The 22,007-nt window shown below is 43.8% G+C and overlaps 1 protein-coding gene across 3 annotated transcripts; it reads left to right on the forward strand.

The window, feature by feature from the left end:
* The first annotated feature begins 3,316 nt into the window (after window positions 1–3,316).
* SLC25A44 (solute carrier family 25 member 44) lies at window positions 3,317–21,988 on the forward strand. 3 transcript variants are annotated; one of them, XR_013757808.1, is made up of 4 exons: window positions 3,318–3,588; window positions 9,392–10,029; window positions 16,306–16,428; window positions 19,417–19,556. XR_013757808.1 is itself a non-coding variant. In XM_079104770.1 (4 exons), exons 2-4 carry the CDS (start codon window positions 9,405–9,407, stop codon window positions 19,606–19,608), a joined length of 945 nt encoding a protein of 314 aa, XP_078960896.1. In that variant the 5' UTR covers window positions 3,322–3,588; window positions 9,392–9,404; the 3' UTR covers window positions 19,609–21,988. The 3 variants fall into 3 exon arrangements, 2 of the variants coding, with proteins under 2 accessions (XP_078960897.1, XP_078960896.1); XM_079104770.1 differs by having other exon boundaries at window positions 3,322–3,588; window positions 16,301–16,428; window positions 19,417–21,988; XM_079104771.1 differs by lacking the exon at window positions 16,306–16,428 and having other exon boundaries at window positions 3,317–3,588; window positions 19,417–19,554.
* The last annotated feature ends 19 nt before the right edge of the window (window positions 21,989–22,007 follow it).

Here is a 22,007-nt window from a genome sequence, read left to right on the forward strand (position 1 = left end):
TGATAGACTTTTATTATTCTTATTCATTTATTTTATATGTGGTGCTGAGGACTGAACCCAGTGCCTCACATGTGCTAGGCAAGTGCTCTATGTAGACATTGAGCCACAACCCCAGTCCCAAGACTGTTTTCTTCTGAGGATGATAGAACATCCTCTTTGCCTGCAGCCAGCATGTGGAGAACATTCATCTTGGGAGATGAAAGCTGTCAGGGCACGGCCTTCATTTTTACTCCCTTTTCTTTTTCTCAGGCCTCATTATTTGGGGAATTTCTTATTCTCCATATCCATTAGTTAAGTGCCCCTGGGTTCAATCCCCAGAATCCAAAAATCAAAACCAGAAAACCCCAAAACAAAAAACTTGAAGGCAGCATGCCTTGCCTCCAGCTCCTCTGTACACACCTGGCTCTACTTACAGTACCTAAGCCCTCTGTGCAGTTTTATGAAAACGTTCAATGCCTAGCACTGTTCCACACCTTGGTGACACAGACGTGAACAGACAACTCACCTTAAGAGACTAACAGTGACATTCCTAGGAGCATACTACTTCTTCCACCTAGAAAATCATCCTTTCTGTGGATTCTTCACTAATGTCCCTGACATAAGGAGTTAGTGCCTTACGTCCACTTCACGTAACCCTTTTTACACTGTGCTGCCTCACTGCGTTTGTGTGCCCCTGTATGGATGGCGCTCTCTGCTGCAATCCATTCATTTATTTAACAAATATTTACTGGGGCTAGGCTTGTGGCTCAGTGGTGGAGCACTTGCCTAGCACTCATGAGGCACTGGGTTCATCCTCAGCACCACATAAAAATAAATAAACGTATTGTGTCCCTCTACAACTAAATATATACACAAAACAAACATTACTGAGCACCTACTACGTGACAGGTGCTGTTAAATGCTGAGGACACATCAATGAAAAAAGACACAATTCTTGCCTTTCTGGAGCAGGCATTCTCATGTGAAAGACAGTATATATAAACAAATAAAATAGTGTTAAGTTAGGTCTGAGGATGTCCTTGTACTTGAGCCCTTATGTAACAAACTGCAACCCTACTTAATGCAAATATCTGAGACTTAATCAATCACAGCAGCCGAGCTTCAATCACAGTCAGCTGATTCAAATAGGGCAAAACACCAAGCTGTAACCCTGTGTATCACTTCTGTTTTCTATTCACAGTCTTCTCTGAAAACACTGGGAGTTGAACCCAGTGGCGTTGTACCACTCAGCTACATCCCCAGGCTTTTTATTTTCTGCTTTGAGACAGGGTCTCTCTACCTGGGATCCTCAAATTTGAGATCCTCCTGCCTCAGCTTCTTGAGTGGCTGGATTACAAGCACGTACCCCTATGCCTGGTTTGCCCCAGAGTTCTTTGAACCTGCTCTAATTCTGCTGATGGCCTGATAACTGTCATTAATAAAAGCAAATTAAGATGTTTGAATGTGTTGTAATTTTGTCTCTTAACAACAGGTAGCACATTAGATGGTGACATGCTGTGGAGAAAAAAATTGAACTGAAAGAAGAGTGAGAGAGGGAGGAGTGTCTACAATTTAAATAAGTAATTGAGATTTAGGTCTCAGTATAAGATAAAGTTTGAACAACATTGAATTGAACAATGAAACAATGGAGTAGATGATAGTATGAGTCATCCTGATGACTGAGTTATCAACAGAAGCTAATGCAAAAGCCCTGAAGCAGAAGTAAGAGTAGTAGATAAAGTGATGTATATCAGAGAGACCTCAAAACTCCCATGTTTATCACAGCACTATTCACAAGAGCCAAGAAATTAAACAACCTACCTATCCATCAAGGGATGAACTGAAATGTGGTACATAAACACCATGAAATACTATACAGGCATAACAAAGGTAATCCCGTCATTTGCAACAACCTAGATGGAAAGAAAGATCATTATGTTAAGAGAAATAAGCCAGGCACAGAAAGACAATTACCATATGATCTCAGATAAATATAAACAAGTTGATCTCACAGAAGTTGAGAATACAGCTGTGCATGGTGGTTCAGACCTATAATCCCAGCAACTTCAGCCTCGGCAACTTAGTGAGACCCTGTTTCAAAATAAAAAAAATAAAAAGGGCTGGGGATGTAGCTCAGAGAGCTTGAGTTCAATTCACAGTACTGGGGGGAAAAAAGTTGAGAATAGAATGGTGATTGCCAAAAATTGAGGGAATGGAAAATGGGAAAAAGTTGCTCAAGTTATCTAAGTTGTAGTTAGGAGTAAGAAATTCTGGTTTGCATAGTAAGGTGACAATATGTACTATATATTCCAAAAAACTAGAAGGATTCTGAATGTTATCACCATCAAGAAATGATAAGTGTTTGAGAAGACAAATTTAACCTGATTTAAACATTACATGGTAGGGTGGTACATGACAGTAATCCCTGCGATTTAGGAGGCAGGAGGATTGCAAATCCTCTTGATTCAAAGTCAGCCTTAGCAATTTAGCAAGGCACTAAGTAACTTAGCTAGACCCAGTTTTAAAATAAAAAATTAAAAGGGTTGGGGATGTAGGTCAGTGGTAGAGCAACCCTGGGTTCAATCTCCAGTACAAAAACAAAAACAACAACTCCCCCACCACCACCAGGGGCTGGGGTTGTGGCTCAATGGTAGAGCCCTTGCCTAGCATGTATGAGGCACAGGGTTCGATTCTCAGCACCACATATAAATAAATGAATAAAACGAAGGTCTATCAGCATCTAAAAAAATATATTTAAAAAACCCCACAGCATTACACAATGTATACATGTATAAAAACATCACATGTACCCCATCAATATATTCAATTTTTATATATCAGCAAAATTGGGGAAAAAATGGAAGTACAAAAACAACAACAACAACAAAAACTACAGGTAGGCACAATCAGTTTCACTGCTGGATGAGACCCTTAATATTATTTTCTCCACCTCCAAGATGTCTCTCATTCCTAAATTTTTTTAGTTCCTGACCCTCAAAAATTATTTAACCTCACCTCAGTCCTTTCCAGTCCTTCCTGTTGCACTTTGACCTCTATAGCTTTGGCTCTATTAAAAAATGAGAAAAGCTACACAAAAATTAAAGAGTACATTTTTTTTCCCCTTACGTTGTCAGGGATCGCACTCTAAAGACGAGATCTGAACATAAAGATTCCAACAGATCCTAAAAGGTGACCCATTTACAACTCGATGCTCAAAAACGGTTCAGTGATCCGGTGTCGGCGAATTAGAAACAGCCGGAACAGAACACGCATGCGCTTTAGACCTGCGGGCACTGCAAAGGCAGAGAAGGCGTGGCTACGGCACTATGGCCGTCAGGACCGTCTATCCTCGCTCCTGGGGGAGGCTCAAAGGCTCAGAACACCATTGGTTCAGTTACCCACTGCTCATTCCCGCCCCTCGGGGGGGGGGCGGTAATGACAGCGTACCAGTTTCCGGTTCCGGCAGTACCGGGATCCTAGTCGTGATGGAGGAAGATGCGACCGGAGGCCGGCAGTCGCTGGGAATGGAGAGTAGAGCGGGGGCTGCGGCCTAGAGGTCCAGACTTGAAGTTTGCCTCAGACGCGGTGGAGCCGCCGGGGTCTGAGAAGGTAAGAAACCATGGTAGTAGCGGTGGCTGAGGACTAAGGGGTGCCTGAGGGCTAAGGTCTCTGAGGACCCGGACTTGCTAAGAGGGCAGTGGATGTCGGCAATGCCTGATAACTTGCCCTCTAGTTTGGGGAATGAAGGACAATTCCGGAGAGGTATTTCTTCTTGGCTGAGGAGGGTGAGATTCATTGACAGCGAAAGAAGCATTGTGAGTGGCATTTCCTAGGACCCAGAGTTGTCTGTGTCGGGGGACCAGGACCGAAACTGCATAAAGAGATGTGCCATGTGGAGTATGTGGAGAGGCTTGTCATGTGGTGTCTGTGATGAAGGATCACGTGGGTACTTATGGAAGACCATGGAAGGCTGCCATGTCGGAGGAAGGAGATTATCTTGAAGGAGGGGTCGAAGGCATCACCTGGGAAATGTATATTCAGTAGCACAGGTGGGCAGGCATGCAAATATATTCACGTTCATGTGGCAGATAGCTTCAGGATGCAGAGCCTTGATGCAGATGCTGTAGAAAGGACAGAAGGAACAGCGGATACTGGTTTCTACTCTTGTTTACATCTGAGATGAGAACTCATGAGTGTCTTGTCAGTAGTTGTACAAGGTGATATGATTTGGAGGGAGTGTTTGATAAGATTGAAATGGACCAAGTGATCATCACTGTGTCCAGTTCTAGTGGCAAGTCAGGATGGAGTCAGAGGGCTTTAGGAGCATGTCATAATGATCCAGGATTCCTGGCTAGGTGTTGTAATTCTTATAATACTGACAGTCCCTAATATTTAAAGCAGTGCTTCCCAAATTTTGACATGCGCATCTCATCTCGGGATCTTGTTAAAGTGTTAGCTCTTATTCAACAGGTCTAGGGTTCAGCCTGAAATTCTGTATTTCTTTTTTTCACTGTATTAGGAATTGAACCCAGGTGCACTATACCACCAAGCTACATTCCCCAGCCCTTTTTATTTTGAAATAGGGTCTTGCTAAATTGCCCAGGCTGGTCCTAAATGTGTGATCCTCCTGCTTTAGCCTCCTGAGTAGTTGGAATTACAGATGTGCACCACCACACCCAGCTTTGAAATTATGTATTTCTTTGTGTGGCCATGTGCATGTGCATGTGGTACTGGGGGTTTAAACCAAGGGCATTTTACCACTGAGCTACATTCCTAGCCTGTTTATTAATTCTTTTTTGTACTGGGGATTGAACGCAGGGGCACTCTACCACTAAGCTACTTTCCCAGATATTTTTAATTTTTATATTAAGACAGGGTCTTGATAAGTTGCTTAGGGCCTTGCTGAGTTGCTGAGGCTGGCCTCAAACTTGCGATCCTCCTGTCTCAGCCTTCCGAATTGTTGGGATTACAGGTGTGCACTATGGCACCTGCCTCTGACTTCTAATTTTTTTTTTCTTTCTTTCTTTTTTAATACTGGTCATTGAACCCAGATACCAACCACTGAGCTACATCCCCAGCCCTTTTTTATCTTTTATTTAGAGACAGGTTCTCAATAAGTTGCTTAGGGCCTTGTTACGTTGCTAAGGCTGGCTTTGAACTTGTGATCCTCCTGCCTCAGCCTCCTGTGCTGCTGGGATTATAGGTGTGTGCCACTATACCTGGCTAAATTCTATATTTCTAACCAGCTTTCAGATTATGCTTATGCTGCCAGTTAGTGGACCACTCTGAGTGACAAGAGCATCACTTTCTGCAATAACAAATGCTTTACTTTAACAAAATGCTTTCACAATATTAGCTCCTGTGAATTGCACCACAACTGTTGCATAGCTGTGGCAGGCTTGATTGGCCCCATTTTGCAGACAAGGAAGCTGAATTTCAGTGAAGTGACTTGGTTCCAGTTTTACACTAGCAAATAATGGGGGACTCAAAATATAGATCTAATGATGACTAGTGTTCTTTCCATTGTATGTCCTTACCTTCTAGCAAACACTGCCTTCTTCTGAGGCAGAATATTATCTTAGAACATAGTGAATAGCCTGGCAAGATTTGTGTATGTGTGTGTGTGTGTGTGTGTGTGTATGTGTGTGTGTATGTGTGTGTGTGAAGGAGAGTAGAAGTAAAGCAGGTATATATATCTGGGCCAATTTCTGCCTTCCCACTGGTAGAGTCAGTAGTGGGAGCTCCACTTTTGACATTTTATTTGATCACTTAAGGACAAAGTGTTCACTAATTTGGGTCCTCACAAGAAGCATGTAAGCCTGAGCCTTTTTTTTTTTTTTTTTTTTTTAATTTGCTTGTTTTCGTGGTGCTGGGAATAGAACCCAGGTCTTGGTGCATGTTAGGTAAGCACTCTACCACTGAACTATATCCCAAGCCTGAGCAGTTTTAAGGGTGGGAGAAAATGTGGAATTGGAGCCATGCACACAAATAAGAGTCTGAGAAAGGGTCATAAAGAAGTTGAGCTGACTCACTTGGGTGAAGGGAACGCTTAAGGAAGTTTGCATACAGTTTATCTGCAGAGAGGATTTTCTAGAGGGTAAAACAAGAGGAGCTGGTTTTGATATTTCAGCAGGAAATTTGAAAGTTATATAACAACAGGTTGAGATTTAACCTTCTGGAGTAACCTCCTTTTTGAAAAGGCAGAGGGGGTGGGAATTGTGCCCTCATCCTTCTGGAATGGCTTTTTTTTTTTTTTTTGGTACCAGAGATTGGACCCAAGGATGCTTAACCACTGAGACACATCCCTATCCCCTTTTTATTATTTATTTTGAGACTGGGTTTGTTAAATTGCTTAGGGCCTTGCTTAATTTCTGAGACTGACTTTGAACTTGTGATTCTCCTGCCTCAGCCTCCCAAGGCACTGGGATTACAGGCATGCACCACAGCGTGTGGCAGTGGTTTATCCTTTGAGGCCTAATCCTTAATGGCTTCTCCAGTTACTATGACAACAGTAGGCATTACCTGCTTTGGAGAATCCCAGCTTCCTTCTAGGAGTTTAAAATAGACTGACACATGTGAGATATGGAGGCAAGACAGGAAATGGGACATTGGATTCTGTTGTAGTAGTTCTTTTCTTTTTTGGTACTGGAGATTGAATCCAGGGACACTTAACCACTGGGCAACACTGTCAGTTCTTTTTTATTTTTTATTTTGAGACAGGGTCTTTCTAGGTTGCTTACGGTCTCCCTAAATTGCTGAGGCTGACTTTGAACCTGCAACCCTCCTGCCTCAGCCTTCCAAGTTACTGGGATTAAAGGTGTGCACCACCACACCCAGCCTGTTGTAGAATTTCTTATCAGGAGATGCTGGTACTTGGTGATTCAGCCAGACAAGTTGAAAAGGCACTCAGGAAACCAGGGCCTGGAACAGAATCCTTTGCTGCTATGCCCTTCTGCCCTGAACAGCACACAGTTTGCACGTGCCCCACAGGAGGTCCTCCTACTTGAGTCCTGCTGTATTTGTTCTGTGCTAAAACATGCCTGCTCAGTCATTCCAAGAGCAGAGGCAGCATATGCTTTCTCTGAAACAAAGTGAGGGAAGTCCTTGGGCATCTGCATGGCCAGGGGCTTATGCTTAACCCTTGAGTGACCTGCAATCAAGAGGGCATTAACTTTTCCTCCCATGGGTGGGAATGACTTGGCTTGAAACTGAACAGAGTGATTTGTGTTAGAATCTTCAACTCCCATGGGGTAAAAGGCATGGTGGAGTAAAGAAGAACTTGGCTTGTATCCTCCCTCCACCACTGACCAACTGCATGACCTTGGGTCTGTTACACTTTACTTATCCAATCCTCCATTTCCTTACTTGTCATAAATGTTTAACTGTACACAGGTTAAGTTGTAAGAACTGCATGAGGTAGTAGGTATTCAGTAAATCCTAGCCTTTTCATATGTCCTTACTTCTCAGTGGTATTGGAAATATAACCTCGGGTCCTAGATGACAGTCAGTTTGGCTGGAGAGACAGTGACCACTTTCTCTTGAAGGGTTTAGAGAAGATTGTCCCGCTGGACTTGGTTGGTGTCTCAGGCTGAGGCTGGGGAGGAGGACCATCTTGGCCCACAGCAGTGGCACATCAGTGTTCCAAGGGTCCTCCTGCCTGCAGAACCCCACCTCTAGCTCATTTCTCACAGCCTAGATTTCCCATTCTGGACAGCCCCATTGACTCCTGTCTTCTCTCTCCAAGCCATTGTTCTTTCTTTTTCACTGTCTGCGTGTATTCCTTCTTCATTCAAGCTGCTTCGTCCTCCAGGATGCCTGTCTTATTCCATGTGCCTCGGCTCTCAGGTACTCAGATTGCACTGTGGGTAACCCGTACTTTAATGAAAGTGATAACAGTTCATCTCAGGGATTCCTGAAAAGCCAACCCCCCTCCCCTCCAAGGTACACCAAGAGCAATTCCCATGGAACAAAGCTACCTACACCTGAGTTGGGACCTTTGGTTGGGGAAGGTGATTGAGGATGGACTCTGATTAGACACTTAGCATGAGGTTTGCCACTAGAACTGCTTGCATAGAATGTTTCGGCCCTCTAGAGTAGTCCCTGTGAGGTGGCCATCTCCTTACCCATCTCCTGTCTCAAAAGCCTGGGGAGTCCCTGACTTCTCACTTCCTGGAATTTTAACCTTCCACTTTCCCTGTCTGGGCAGAAATTTCCAGTATCCTATATGATAGGTGGGCTACACTGGAGCATCTGACATTATCACTAAGAATATGTCCAACATATGATGTCCTCTGGTTTCATACTTCCTAATTTGAAGCTCCTAATTTTAGACAGTTATTACATTAGTAAGTTCATTGGTTTGTTCAAAATTCTAGGCAATGCATACACTTTGTGGGCCACATGTTCATTCATTTACCTCAGTTTTTTTCTCTTTGTATCTTATATTCATTCCCCAGAGGGATATGGTGTCTCTTTGAACAGATTGAGTTTCTTGGAGAGTCTGTTTCTCTGTCATTTCTCTCCTTTCATTCTCTAGAGCTGAGGTTATGCTCTGTATGTTTAAGGTTCAAAGCACAGGGTCAAACATATCCTCCATCCTGTAGCTCTCTAGGTTTGCAAGTGGTTCTTTTCTCTTTCTGGAGCGTTATCTAATAACCAAAGAGGACTCTGACCTTTGACCTGTCCTGACTCTCTAATTCCTTTCCCTGGAGGTGGGGGAGGTGACAGGGGTGTCCTGTGCTGTAAAAGCCCCACTTGGGCTCTTCCCCACCCTTTCTTCTAATACACTCTGGAGAAAGGGGAACTCAGAGAGGCCAGCGTGGCCGTAAATAAAATCAGATCTGTCGGCTGGTAAATGGTGGCAAGAGGTACCTTGCTGAGGATGTAAGGCCAAACAGTGCCTTCTCAGTGAGCCCAGGAGCATAAAAATGGAGCACTCCCTTTCGGTCTTCATGAACCTCCTAAATGTCATTTATTGACATCCCATTAGCCAACTTAAAAAGATCCTGCATCTTCCAGGTAGTTACTTTGTTCACAGCATTCTGAATTCTGCCTGGATGGTCCAGATAAGGAGAATGGTACCTGCCCAGGGCTGTGTCACGATGACCTAGGCAGAGAAGAGTTCAGGATGGATAATCCTAGATGCTAGGATAGGGAGCTGAAGTGAGAGTGGAGTCAGGAGAGTCACAGTGGTGAGGAATGATTTCTGGTGTAGGGGAAGGACTGGTCAAGGTAGAAGGAAATGCTCATTTGTGAAGGATGGTGATGGGCAGAGCCAAGCCTGGTGAAGTCTGAGCTTTGGGGAGGTGGTTGTCCCAGGAGATGAGAAGGGAACTTCAGAAACTAGCCCAGAGGGGAAAACGCAAAGTTCTAACTTCCTTCCTCACATCGCTCCACTCTGCCCAAATTCCAGGTCTCCAAGCACAATGGAGGACAAACGAAACATCCAGATCATTGAGTGGGAACATCTGGACAAGAAGAAGTTCTATGTGTTTGGTGTGGCAATGACAATGATGATCCGCGTCAGTGTCTACCCATTTACCCTCATCCGCACCCGCCTGCAGGTTCAGAAGGGCAAGAGCCTCTACCATGGGACCTTTGATGCCTTTATTAAGATCCTTCGAGCAGATGGTGTGACTGGCCTCTACCGGGGGTTTCTGGTCAACACCTTTACCCTCATCTCTGGCCAGTGCTATGTCACCACTTATGAGCTCACCCGGAAATTTGTAGCTGACTACAGCCAGAGCAACACAGTCAAATCATTGGTGGCTGGTGGCTCAGCCTCTCTTGTGGCCCAGAGCATCACAGTGCCCATTGATGTGGTCTCCCAGCACCTGATGATGCAGCGCAAGGGTGAGAAAATGGGCCGCTTCCAGGTGCGTGGGAACCCAGAGGGAAATGGGATAATTGCCTTTGGCCAAACGAAAGACATCATCAGGCAGATTCTGCGGGCTGATGGGCTTCGAGGATTCTACCGAGGCTATGTGGCTTCACTGCTTACCTATATCCCAAACAGTGCTGTCTGGTGGCCCTTTTATCACTTCTATGCAGGTAAGCAGGGGCTGAGAGAGTTGGGGAGGGGGTTAATGACGGGGTGAGATACTGCTGCTCTGCGCAGGTTGCAGTGGAGATGAGATTAATGGGGGGGATGGTCCATTCATTGAGCAAATGTTTGAATCCAAGAGGATTCAAAGATGAGTAGGACATGGTTCTTGCCTTCAAAGAGCTTGTGATATAGTGAGAAGGGGTTGGAGAAGTAAAATAAGTGAGTATAGTGTGTGCTCTGGGTGTGTTGGAATCAATTTGTGTTAGCAGAATATTGGCAGAGAATTGGAAGGTGATGGGGTTCAAAAGCTGTTGGATGTTTGGGATTTGAAGATAATAGTGAGCCCTTTTTATGGGGGAAAATACTGGAGATGATTGAATCGAGGGGCACTTAACCACTGAAACACATTCCCAACCCTTTTTAAAACAGTTTTTATTTTGAGACAGGGTCTTGCTAAATCACTGAGACTGGTCTTGAGCTTGGAATTCACTTGAGTTGCTGGGATTACAGGCATGTGCCACCACCGTTCCTGGCAACAGCGAGCTTCCTTTTTTCCAACTAAGCTATATCCCCAGCCCAATAGTGAGCTTTTTGAGTTGGATGTTTTTCCTCAACATTATTAAACAAAGTGTGATTGAACTTTGAACCTCTCCACTCCTGCAGTGTGTTTTTGTTAATAAGATATTTTACAGAAATAATGTATTTCCCAGAAATGGAATTACTGGTCAAAAAAATAACATTTTTTGAGGGCTTCAGTAGACATTGCTTTCTGAAAGAGCACATTGCCTAGTGCAGGACCTGAGTGTGCTCCTTCCTCAACCTTGGGTCACTACCACTACCAAATTCTGGTCAGGGCCTCTATGCTTACAACCTTCCTAATGGCTGCTTCTGGTTTCTTGCCTTTCATATTGTCATTCTGTCCTTTCCTAGATGGTATTTTTTTAATGACTTCCTATCCTGTAATCATTTTGTTCCTGTAGCACTGTACTTTTCTGGTGATTCTTTTATTTCCCTGATTATACCTTCTTTTTTTGCTAACTCCATTTCTTCTTCTGTTTAGCACAATCTTTCAATCTGTCATCTGTACTATTTGGTAAAATTCAGATTCTTGGACTCCACCTTTGACCCTTTGGAAATGAATCCTGAAAATCTTAAAAAAAAAATATATATATATTTTTTTGGTACCAGGGATTGAACCCAGGGGCACTGACCATTGAGCCCTGTTTTTTATTTTGAGACAGAGTCTAAGTTGCTTAGTGCTTCACTAAGTTACTGAGGCTGGCTTTGAACTCGAGATCCTCCTGCCTCAGCCTCCCAGGCCTCTGGGATTAACAGGTGTGTGCCACCATGCCTAGCAAAATTTATTATTTACATTTTTCATGTAATTGGTATTTGAACCCAGGCACGCTATATCCCCAGCCCTTTATATTTTTAATTTTGGGACAGGGTCTTGCTAAGTTGCCCAAGCTGGCCTCCAACTTGAGATCCTCATGCTTCAGCCTGCTGAGTTTCTGGGATTACAGGTGTGTGCAACCATGGCAGATCCTGGCAATCTTAATGTTAAAAAAGCTTCTCAGGCTAGGCACAGTGATGCATACCTATAAACCCAGCAACTCAGAAGGCTGAGGCAGGAGGATCACAAGTTTGAGGCTAGCCTCGGCAATTTAGCAAGACCCTGACTCAGAATAAAATAACAAAAGAGCTGGGGGTATAGCTTGGTGGAAGAGCACTTGCTTAGCATGTGTGAGGTCCTGAGTTCAACCCCCATCACCGCAAAAAAGGAAGGAAGGGAGGAAGGGAAATGTGAGCATTTTTCTGTGGAGTCTTCCTTTTGCCTTCTGTTCTCATTTGGTTTTATTTACAGTTAGAGGTGAATTTTTCCAATATGTCCAATATCTTTTTCTGTTCCCAGATTAACCTGTTAAAAAGTCTGACCAGACATTCTGACTTGGACCTCTAGATATGAACACATCTACTTACATTTGAAATTTTTTTTCATGTAACTATTCATCCTATGCAGGCTTTCCCTTCTGACTTACTTTCATCTGTCGGTGGCCTTGTTTTTCTCCAAATCTCTTAGACTGAAGCCTTGGGGATTGTGCTCCACCACTCCCTCTTTCTTGTCCCATATTTAATCCTGGTAATTCCAGAAAGTCTCTCCCAATTTTCTATTCCTGTTGCCTTCTTCGGAACCATACCATACTCCTGGCCTGCTGCTACAGCCTTCTATCTGTTCTAAGTTCTTCTGTGCCATTTATTGCACACATCCCTAACTGGCTTGACCTTTCAAACCCTGGCCATGGGGCTAGGGTATAGCCCAGTGGTAGGGTACATGCTTAATATGCAGGCCCTTGGTTCAGTCCGCAGACCAAACCAACCAAATAAACAAACAGAAAAACTATTTGTGATCAGCAGCTCCTCCTGCCTACTAAAACTTGCTTTTATTCTCCTTTTACAGTGAAATCTCCTGCTGTTTCCTTATGTATGGTCTGTGCTGCAGGCTGGTGGGATACTGCACAGTTCCTCAATCATGTGTTATTGCTCCTACCTCAGTTCATGCCATTCTCTGTCTAATACCCCCCAGGTCCACCTTGCCTTGGTGAAGCGCTCCTTCGTGCCTTCTCACCCCTGCACCCCATGTAACCCTTCACCCAGAAGTGTTCCTTTTTTCAGCCCCCATGACATTACTTGACTCTTTCTTAAGGCAGTATAATATTTGTGTTGGTTTTATTTGTGTACCTTTTCTGCCAATTGGAAATGTTCTTGGAAGGGGGAGAAACTAACTTATTGAATGCCCTCTGTGTGCCAAACTCTGTGCCGAGAGACCTTGCATCTTTATCGTTATTTCCTTTTCACAAGAATCTTAGGATGTAGCATCTTCCCTGCTGTCCCAGCCTAGATTGGGTTCCTTTTTATATGTCCCCATGAAGCCACATTTCTTTCAAAACACTTAGCTGAGATTGTAATGATATATTCATTCATGTGATTATTAAGTTAATGTCTCTTTCCCCACTGGGCTACAGTTTGAGAACAGGGACCATATCTGTTTTTGCTCACTATTCTACCTCCCAACACCTGGCTTAGGGTAAGTGCTCAATAAATGTCTGTTGAACAAGATTGGTTCTTGTCACTTCCATCTGGCCTGTGCTTTTCCAGCTCCGTACCATGCCACTTTCTGCTGCTGCTTTTTTTTTTTTTTTTTTAAAGTAACTTTTTAAAATGTTGATGGACCTTTATTTTATTCATTTATTTATATGCAGTGCTGAGAATTGAACCCAGTACCTCACACATGCTAGGCAAGTGCTCTACCACTGAGCTACAATCTAGCTTCTCTGCTCTGCTTCTTAACTCTGCTCCATCCTTGCTGACAATCAGTAGTTCCTGGTACACATTAAACTGTGTTCTGCTTCAGGGCCTTTGCAGATGATGTTCTCTCTTCCTGGGACACTCCTCTATGTGTTGATGGCTCCTTCTCATGTTTCCAGCGTCACCTTTGCAAAGAATTCTCTAATTACTCTATTGGAAAGAAGGCTCTGTATGTTTTCCGTTTTAGCACCTTGTTTCCTTCTTAGTACTTGTCATAGTTTGCAATTATTTTACCTCCAACTTCCAGTTCATGATTAGAATATAATTTCCACGAAGGTATTTTCTTGTCTTTTTCTCTATTTTTTTTATGTCTACTGCTTATCATTGTGTCTTACATTTAGTTAGCATTAAATAAATATTAATTTATACTATTTGTCCAAAATCATTTACCCAGGAGTGACTTAAACCAAGTTGGCCTGGGTTTATCTTCTTTTTTTTGTGGGTGGGGTATTGGGGATTGAACCAAGGAGCACTTAACCACTGAGCCATATCCCCAGCCCATTTTTAATTTTTAAATTTTGAAGCAGGGTCTCCCTGAGTTGCTTAGGGCCTTGCTAAATTGCTGGGGCTGGCTTTGAATTTACTATCCTCCTGCCTCAGCCTCCCAAGCCACTGGAATTACAGGTGTGTGTGCTACCATGCCTGGCTGGGATTATCTTCTGCCAGGGAATCAATAGGTGTTCAACAAACATTTGTTGAATGAATAAATGCATGCATGAATAATAATAATAATTAGTATTATTATTATTTTGCTTTTGTGGTGCATGCTAAGTGAGCACTCCACCATCTGAGCTATATCCTCAGCCCTTGAATGAATAATGGAGAGGAAGGCAAGATATGAACTCTTTCCCTCCACCGTTTTTGCCTTTGTTTCCCTCCCTAATCCCCAGGAAAGTGGCATGGCATGTATGCATAATTAGAATTGGAATCTGGATTCCAGTGCTACATCTAATGATTGCAAAATGCTTTCTTTGCAGGAGAAACAGGGCACCCAGAGAGGCACAACTGCCAGTTCACTTTGTTTCTGTTTGCATCTGACTCTGGGGAAGAAAGTGATTAGAAACTGGGGGATAAGTGATTCTGGGAGGGCTGAAGGAATTCTGCCATGCCAGCTGAACTTGGAAGCCCTCACTTCTGCCCTGCCAACCCCCACCTCCCTACTTCTTCTCTTCTAGTTTTTAGTTGCCTGGTTACAAACTACTGAAAACTAGGAGCATGAGAAAAAAATTAGCAGTATGGTGACTGACCATAGAAGAAAAAATTGAGAGGGAATCAAATCCTTGCAGTGGCTTCAGGCCCTAAATGACCTACCTCTTGGGTCTCATTACTGTTCTTTCCCTCATTCTGCTCCAGGCTACTAATTCACTGCCCCTTGCACAGTACAGTCATGCTCTTGAGGTGAAGGGACTTTGCATCGGATATTATCTTGTGCTTGGGGTGCTCTTTCCACAAATCCAAATGGCTTGTACACTCTTTTCAGCTCTCTGCTCAAACTTCATTTCTTGGAAAGGGCTTCTATGACTATCTTGTTTAAAATGGGAACCCTTTCATCACCCCCTTGGCCTTTCCATCTCCCTTTCCTGCTTTGTTTTCATCTATAACACATACCTTCTGACATGGCTGTATATTTTGCTTTTACTTGTTTATTGTCTGTCTTCCCCAACTACAATGTAAATTTCTTAAGGGCAGGAATTTGTAGCTCTTTTATTCACTCTTAAATCTTTAGGGACCAGGGTGATAAGCTCGTGGTAATCACTCAGTAAATCTTTGTTGAATAAATTAATGAACTTCTTTTCACCTCCAGAAAGGTTAAAGCAAAAAAGTTCAATCACAGTGAACTTCCTAGTGGTACTGGGAATGAATGAATCTGGGTACTATTCCATTGTCATTAACATTTAGAAAAATGAATTTTTCTTTCTCTCTTTTTTTGTGGTATTGGGAAATGAACCCAGGGGCACTTTACCACTGAGCTATATTCCCAACATTTTTTTAAAATTTTAAATTTTGAGATAGGGTATTGTTGAGTTGCTAAGGATGTCTCTAGGTTGCTGAAACTGGCCTCAAAGCTTTGGTCCTCTTGCCTCAGCCTCAATGAATTTTTCTTTTTCAAATAGAGTGGTGAGAAGTTCTCACTACAGGATAAGACTTTTAAAATTACTTGTTTTTTTTATATACCTTTATTTTATTTACTTTTATGTGGTGCTGAGGATCGAACCCAGTGCCTCACACTTATTAGGCAAGCGCGCTACCACTGAGCCACAACCTCAGCCCTATAATCACCTGTTTTTATTTATAAAAATATCATTATGGGGGCTGGGGATGTAGCTCAGTGGCAAAGTGTGAGTCCTTGGGTTAAATCACTGGCTAAAATTCAAAAGATGGGAAAAGGTAGGCAGTATGCAATGAAAAAACTCTTTACCCACTGGAGTCACCCAGTTCCCTTCCAGGGACAATCAGCGTCACACATCTCACCAAAATTATTTAATGCATATGTAAGCAAATTTGTAGCATCTGCTTTTCTAGCCCATGACTTGGGAGGAATAGAGCAAGAACACATAGTGTTTATATTGGTAAGAATATTCTGTCCATCAGATGAAAGGAATCATCAAACAAAGAGGTTTTGACATTCCCTTCTCCAGAGGAATCCTGTCCTATTTAAATGGGTGATATCACCAACATGACTTCTGGAAGGGGCCTGAGATGTATAATGTGATTTTGTTGTTGTTGTTGTTGGATGAAGGCAGAAACAGGGAAAAAAAGGATGGTAATTATAGGTCTAAGGTGGCAAAGGATGGAGGGCTTGTCATGGTTGTGAAAGGCCAGTGAGTAGAAGCAAGCAGGTAGCAGGTACAGTGAAGGCAGCTGGGTGGTACCTCATGTCTTCAGGCATTGTCTTTCCCTGGATTCCAGAGCAGCTCTCGCACCTGTGTCCTAAGGAGTGCCCTCACATTGTCTTTCAAGCCATCTCGGGGCCCCTGGCTGCAGCCACTGCCTCCATCCTCACCAATCCCATGGATGTCATCCGAACTCGCGTGCAGGTAATGCTGGTCTTCTCCCCAACCCTTCTCCCAGAGAAGCCATTAGAAATATAATCTTCAGGCCCTCCGGTATTCCCTTGACCTCTGTGTATCGTGGCCTTTTGGTCCAATCAGCCTGTTCCTGGTCATCCAAGCCCCTTCCTTGTTCCCATCTGCAGAAACCAGTGAGCACTTGGAAGTACCCAGATTGTTTCTCTTACCCTGTCTGCTACCTTGTGTGTCTCTACCTGGTTTCCTCTAACTATTAGCATACCTATAAATCATCCTATCTTCATTGTGATTTTTAGAAGTATTGATTTCAACACTGGGCCCAGTGGCACATGCCTGTAATTCCAGCAACTTGGGAGGCCGAGGCAGTAGGATCACAAGTTCAAGGCCAACTTCAGCAACTTAGTGAGGTCCTAAGCAACTTAGCAAGACCTGTCTAAAAAAAAAAAATAAAAAGGGCGGGGGATGTGGCTTAGTGGTTAAGTGCCCCTGGATTCAACCGTGGTACCAAAATAATAATAATAATAATTGATTTCAGATAATTTCTGTTTGATTTTTCCAGTAAGCTATGGGTTATCTACTGAGAGTGAGTTACTATTTTTTGGGTTTTTTTTTGTGTGTGTGTGACAGGGTCTTGCTAAATTGCTGAGTTTGACTTTGAATTTATGATCCTCCTGCCTTACCTTTTGAGTTTCTAGGATTATAGGCATACCTCATCACATCCAGGACAGTGACTATTTTTAAAAAGATTGTTTTGTTTTGACTGGGCAAAAATGCTAACAAAGCCCTTGGTGATGCTGTCCAGAAATTATAGTCTCTGTCTTCAGTCAGCTCAAAGACTCTTTTCTTTCACCTAGAAATAGAATCTGAATGATGGTGTATAATATGCAAAGGGTAGATTTTGCTCTATATTGTTTTAGGTGGAGAGAAGGGGTATTTTTTCCCCCTTTGGGTGTTGGAGATGGAACCCAGGGCCTTGGACGTGCTAGGCAAGCACTCTACCACTGAGCTGCACACCGTGTTCTTTCTTCCCCTGCTTAGTTGTCTAATTTGGTCTCAAACTTGTAATCCTCCTGCCTCAGACTCCTGATAGCTGGGATTATAGGTTTGTACCAATGTGCTGGCTGCAAGAAAGATTTTGTCTGATTTGGGTAACTGAGGAGGAAAGGTAGAGAATCAAGAAAGATGTACAGGAGAGTGGGCCAATTGGGTTATGGTGAGGAGAGGAGGGAAGGAAAAGAACATTAACAGGTTGGGAGCCATATGTGGTAGTATGCATCTGTAGTTCCAGCTCTTCAGGAGGCTGAAGTAGAGGATCATTTAGTCCAGAAGTTCAAGACCAGTCTAAGCAACATGGGGGAACCTCCTCTCAAAAAAAAGAAAAAATAAAACATCAACATCAAAAAAGCACATTGTGGGGACTGATGTCATGACTCAGTGGTAGAGCGCTTGCCTAGCTCGTATGAGACACTGGGTTCGATTCTCAACACCACATAAAAGTAAATAAAATAAAGGTATTATTTCCATCTACAACTAATAAAAAAAAAAAAAAAAAGTCTGTTGGCGATAAAGTCAGTTTCTCTGCTACCAGAATGTCTAGAAGAAGACAGGTAGCAAGTATAGGTATTTTTGTTCCTAGGAAAGAATGTCTCTTCCTACATTTGAAAATGAACACATTAGCCTCTGGTTTACACAAAGAGTACACAGACTGAGTCCCCATTCTCCCCTAAGCCTTGTCCTGAGTGTTCTAGGAGGAGATCCAAGGGAAAGGACAGGTCTCTTCTCTGAGGAGTTCCCAGGCTGGAAGCCAGAGGCATAGCTAGAAAAGCCTTGACATTGCTGTGGAGAAATGGGAGGTTAGGGGAGCAGAGGTGGTCAGATGAGCTAGTACTAGTAAGGAAGAAGGGAGTGTGCAGGAGGGTGCTGGTGGAGGCAGGATGGAGTGAGGAGGGGTTCTTAGCCAGGGCTGGGATCAGCTTGTTGTAGGTCACACTGGAGGGGAGGTATGACTAAGGAATGTGTGTGTTCAGCTGAGGAGATGAGTGGAAAGTCTCTAAAGGTGTGCTTCAGGAGTGGGGGAAAGGGGTGGAACTGATGAGAAAGAAGAAATTAATGCCCTGGACAAGTTTCCAGTGTGACAGGGAAGACAGGCCATGATATGTGTAAGCAATGACAAGGATGAAGGGGAGGGTTTTCACCCTGTGTCTTCAGATAGATTGAGATACCAGAGTGAAAATCATAGACTGTCAGAACTGTAGAGGATCTTAGAAGAGATCTAATCCAGCATTCCCAAGTCCAGACAGAAGAACCCAGCCCAAAGAATCATACCTATGTAGCTTATCTAATGATACTAATAGCTAGCATTGATTGAACGTTGACTATCTTCCAGGTACTATTCTCAGCGTTTATTTATTTTTTTTCTTTTTTTTTTCTTTTATTGTAAACAAATGGGATACATGTTGTTTCTCTGTTTGTACATGGAGTAAAGGCATACCATTTGTGTAATCATAAATTTACATAGAGTAATGTTGTTTGATTCATTCTGTTATTTTTTCCCTTCCCCCCACCCCTCCCACCCCTCTTTACCCTCTATACAGTACTTCCTTCCTCCATACTTGCCCCCCTCCCTAACCCTAACTCTAACCCTAACACTAACTCTTCCCTCCCCCGATTCTCAGCGTTTATAAGTAGTATTTTCTTTTTGTTCAGAATAACCTCATGGCATACGTACTATTATCACTGTTTTATATTTGAGGAAACTGAAATGCAAAGAGTTAAGTCACCCAAGGATATGCTGTTAATAAGCTGGGGAGCAGACTTCAAACCCAGGCAGTCTGGTACCAGAGTCATACAAGTCCCTATGCTTTCTGGTCCTCAGAAGCAGAATCTGGCCCATCTGCCTCCCAAGTCTAGTTCTTCCCTACATGAGCCTGAGGCAGAGGGAGACTGAGCAGAGGGGCACTGACTGCAGACAGTGATCCCAACTGTGTTGACTTCCAGGTTGAAGGCAAGAGCTCCATCATCCTGACCTTCAGACAGCTGATGGCAGAAGAGGGACCTTGGGGCCTCATGAAGGGCCTCTCAGCCCGAATCATCTCAGCTACACCCTCCACCATCGTCATTGTGGTAGGCTATGAAAGCCTCAAGAAACTCAGCCTCCGACCTGAGCTGGTTGACTCAAGACACTGGTAGCTAGTGGTGGGCAGAGAAGCTGGCTGTTTCCCACTACTCTGGGCTGGGGGCAGAGCAGGGAAGATAGTGCCCTCTCTAATGCCCCCACTACATACCCAGCCCTGCCCTGGGCCAGGTGGCCTGTTTGGGAAAGGGACAGAGACTTTGGACTGCTCTTGCTGAAGAGGTTCCATGCCTGGCTTCCTTGCCCCCATTATTAATTCTACTAAACTGGGCTCCCTTACTCAGTCCCTGGCCTGGAGACCCCACCTGCCCTGACCTGCTAGCCCCTCTCAGGCTTCCTCTCCATCTTCCTTGAGGCCCTGAGAAGAACTGTGCATAGAGCTTGTTTACTACCACTGGTTCCTCCTCTTGGGCTTTCAGACTCTAAGCAGCTGCCCCCTGCCCTCTCCCACTTCATCTCTTAGGCTTGCTTATTTTTAATTTGGGTCTGAGCTGCCCACCAGACTACTTTATATTTCTCTGCCACTTTGGGATAGTTGCCAGGCACTTTTGCACAGAGAGACAGAGCAGCAAAACCCTATCTCTACAGAGCACTTGTCTTCTCTTTGGAGGAGTTATTAAGATGGGGAGAAAAGCTGATACTTTATTTTATGTGTATACTTTTTAAACATCTGTGAACCAGGCTTAATCCTGCTAAAGCACCAATCCTGCTGTCAGAGCCCACCCCTGCCTCAGACAGGTGAAAAATGTCATGTATTCTTTTTCCTCAGTCCCAGTTCCATATCCCTTCAGCCCCAACAGTCCCTGTAACAATATGAGCTGTTGGCTTCCCCTGGCCCAGGTGACTACAGTGGGGTAGGGGGCACAGTTCTAAATAGATCAGGCTCTCTAGGGTACACTGGACTTATAGCACCACTTTGAAAAGTCAGGTTGAGAGAGTAGTTGGTTTGGAAAGCAACAAGAGGGTATGTATTCCCTACCACATCTCCTCAGGCCAGCTGAGCCAAGCCTAGGAGAGAACAAGTGGAGGTTCTCAACTCCAGGCAACCATGACACACACATATACCCCAGTCACTCACACTCACAGCAATAGATGTTGTCTCACAGTGGAAATCCCAGATGTGGAATGTTTTTGTTTTCTTCTCCCTGGGTGTAAAGAGTCATCCCAGTCATGGTACCCTGTACTTGCAAGAGAATAAAGATCAGGAAGTCACCTAATACCAGGATCACTGCATTTACCAGCCTGATACTGCCAAGATTATACTGAAGCTCTTCTTAGGAGCTGGGAGATGGCGCTCCTTCCTTGCCTCATTCTTCCCCACCCCACCTCCTCCACCAAGCCTGTGTTGCAGGCGGAGAGGTGCAGTAAATGGAATGAGAAGAAGGCAGTCAAACCCTGCCTTTCCACTTGAGACATTTGGTCTGAATGATCCTTTAAACCTACTTAATGGTCCCACCTGCTGGGAAAGGCCATGGTGCCAATTTGAAAGGTGCTAGCTACCTGAAGCCTTGATATTTCTTATGGCAGCCCCATATTCTTACACCCTGGCCAGATCAGACTCTGAAAACCAGATTTTGCTACCTTCACCACCACCATATTCCATCTTGTCTCACTTTTAAGGATCTTCCCTCATTCAATTTATTTATTAAAGAGATTTTTTTTTGTTCCTCCCTGCACTTTGTCTAACAGTTTCTCTCCACAGTTATCCCAAAGGTTGGGCCCACAGGTCATGCTGAATCTTCCTGCCCATCAATCATCACTCACCTCTTCACCCTAAGAACCACCAACAAAATGGAAGCAAGGGCCCCTCCTCTTTTTTTTAAGTTCGTCCATTGAGACCTCTGGAAGATGGTTTTCTCAGTGCTACACTTCTCCCTCAGAACGGTCTTCTATCCTTCCCCACTGTGGTAAAATGTGGATGGGAGGTAGTTTCCTGCCTCTCATGCCTAAGGATGTTTCTCCCTCCCAGACTCCTTTCCTTCTGTTTCATTTTCTTGTGCAATATTTCACAGCCTTTCACCTGCTTCTTTCTTCCCTACCCACCTCTCTCACAATTTTAAAGGATTGTGTGTATAATTGTGTGTATAATTAATGGGACTCCTGGCCCCTACTTTCCCTTAATAGTTTAGGAACTGGGATTGGGTTTAGGACAGTTCTTGGTGGGGATGGGACCGTGGACTTCCATTTTCTTAAGACTTGGAGACCAAAGCAGCTGGCAATTTTGATATGCTGATTAGCAACCAAAATTAGAAGAAACTTCTGGGAGAATGGGCCAGACAGGAAACCTGACTGCAGGAGCATTGAGACAGGGAAATGAAAATAAAACACACTTAACGTTTGATCAAATGGACTCTTGTGAATATTAGCAGGGAATATTCACTTTTGCACTGTACGAAGTCTTTGAGGCGTAATTAAAAGTTTTTATTGAGCCCTTGAGCTTTGGCTTGCGCGTATT

The sequence above is a fragment of the Sciurus vulgaris genome (assembly GCF_902686455.1).
Source record: "Sciurus vulgaris genome assembly, chromosome: 1".
Lineage (NCBI taxonomy): Eukaryota > Metazoa > Chordata > Mammalia > Rodentia > Sciuridae > Sciurus > Sciurus vulgaris.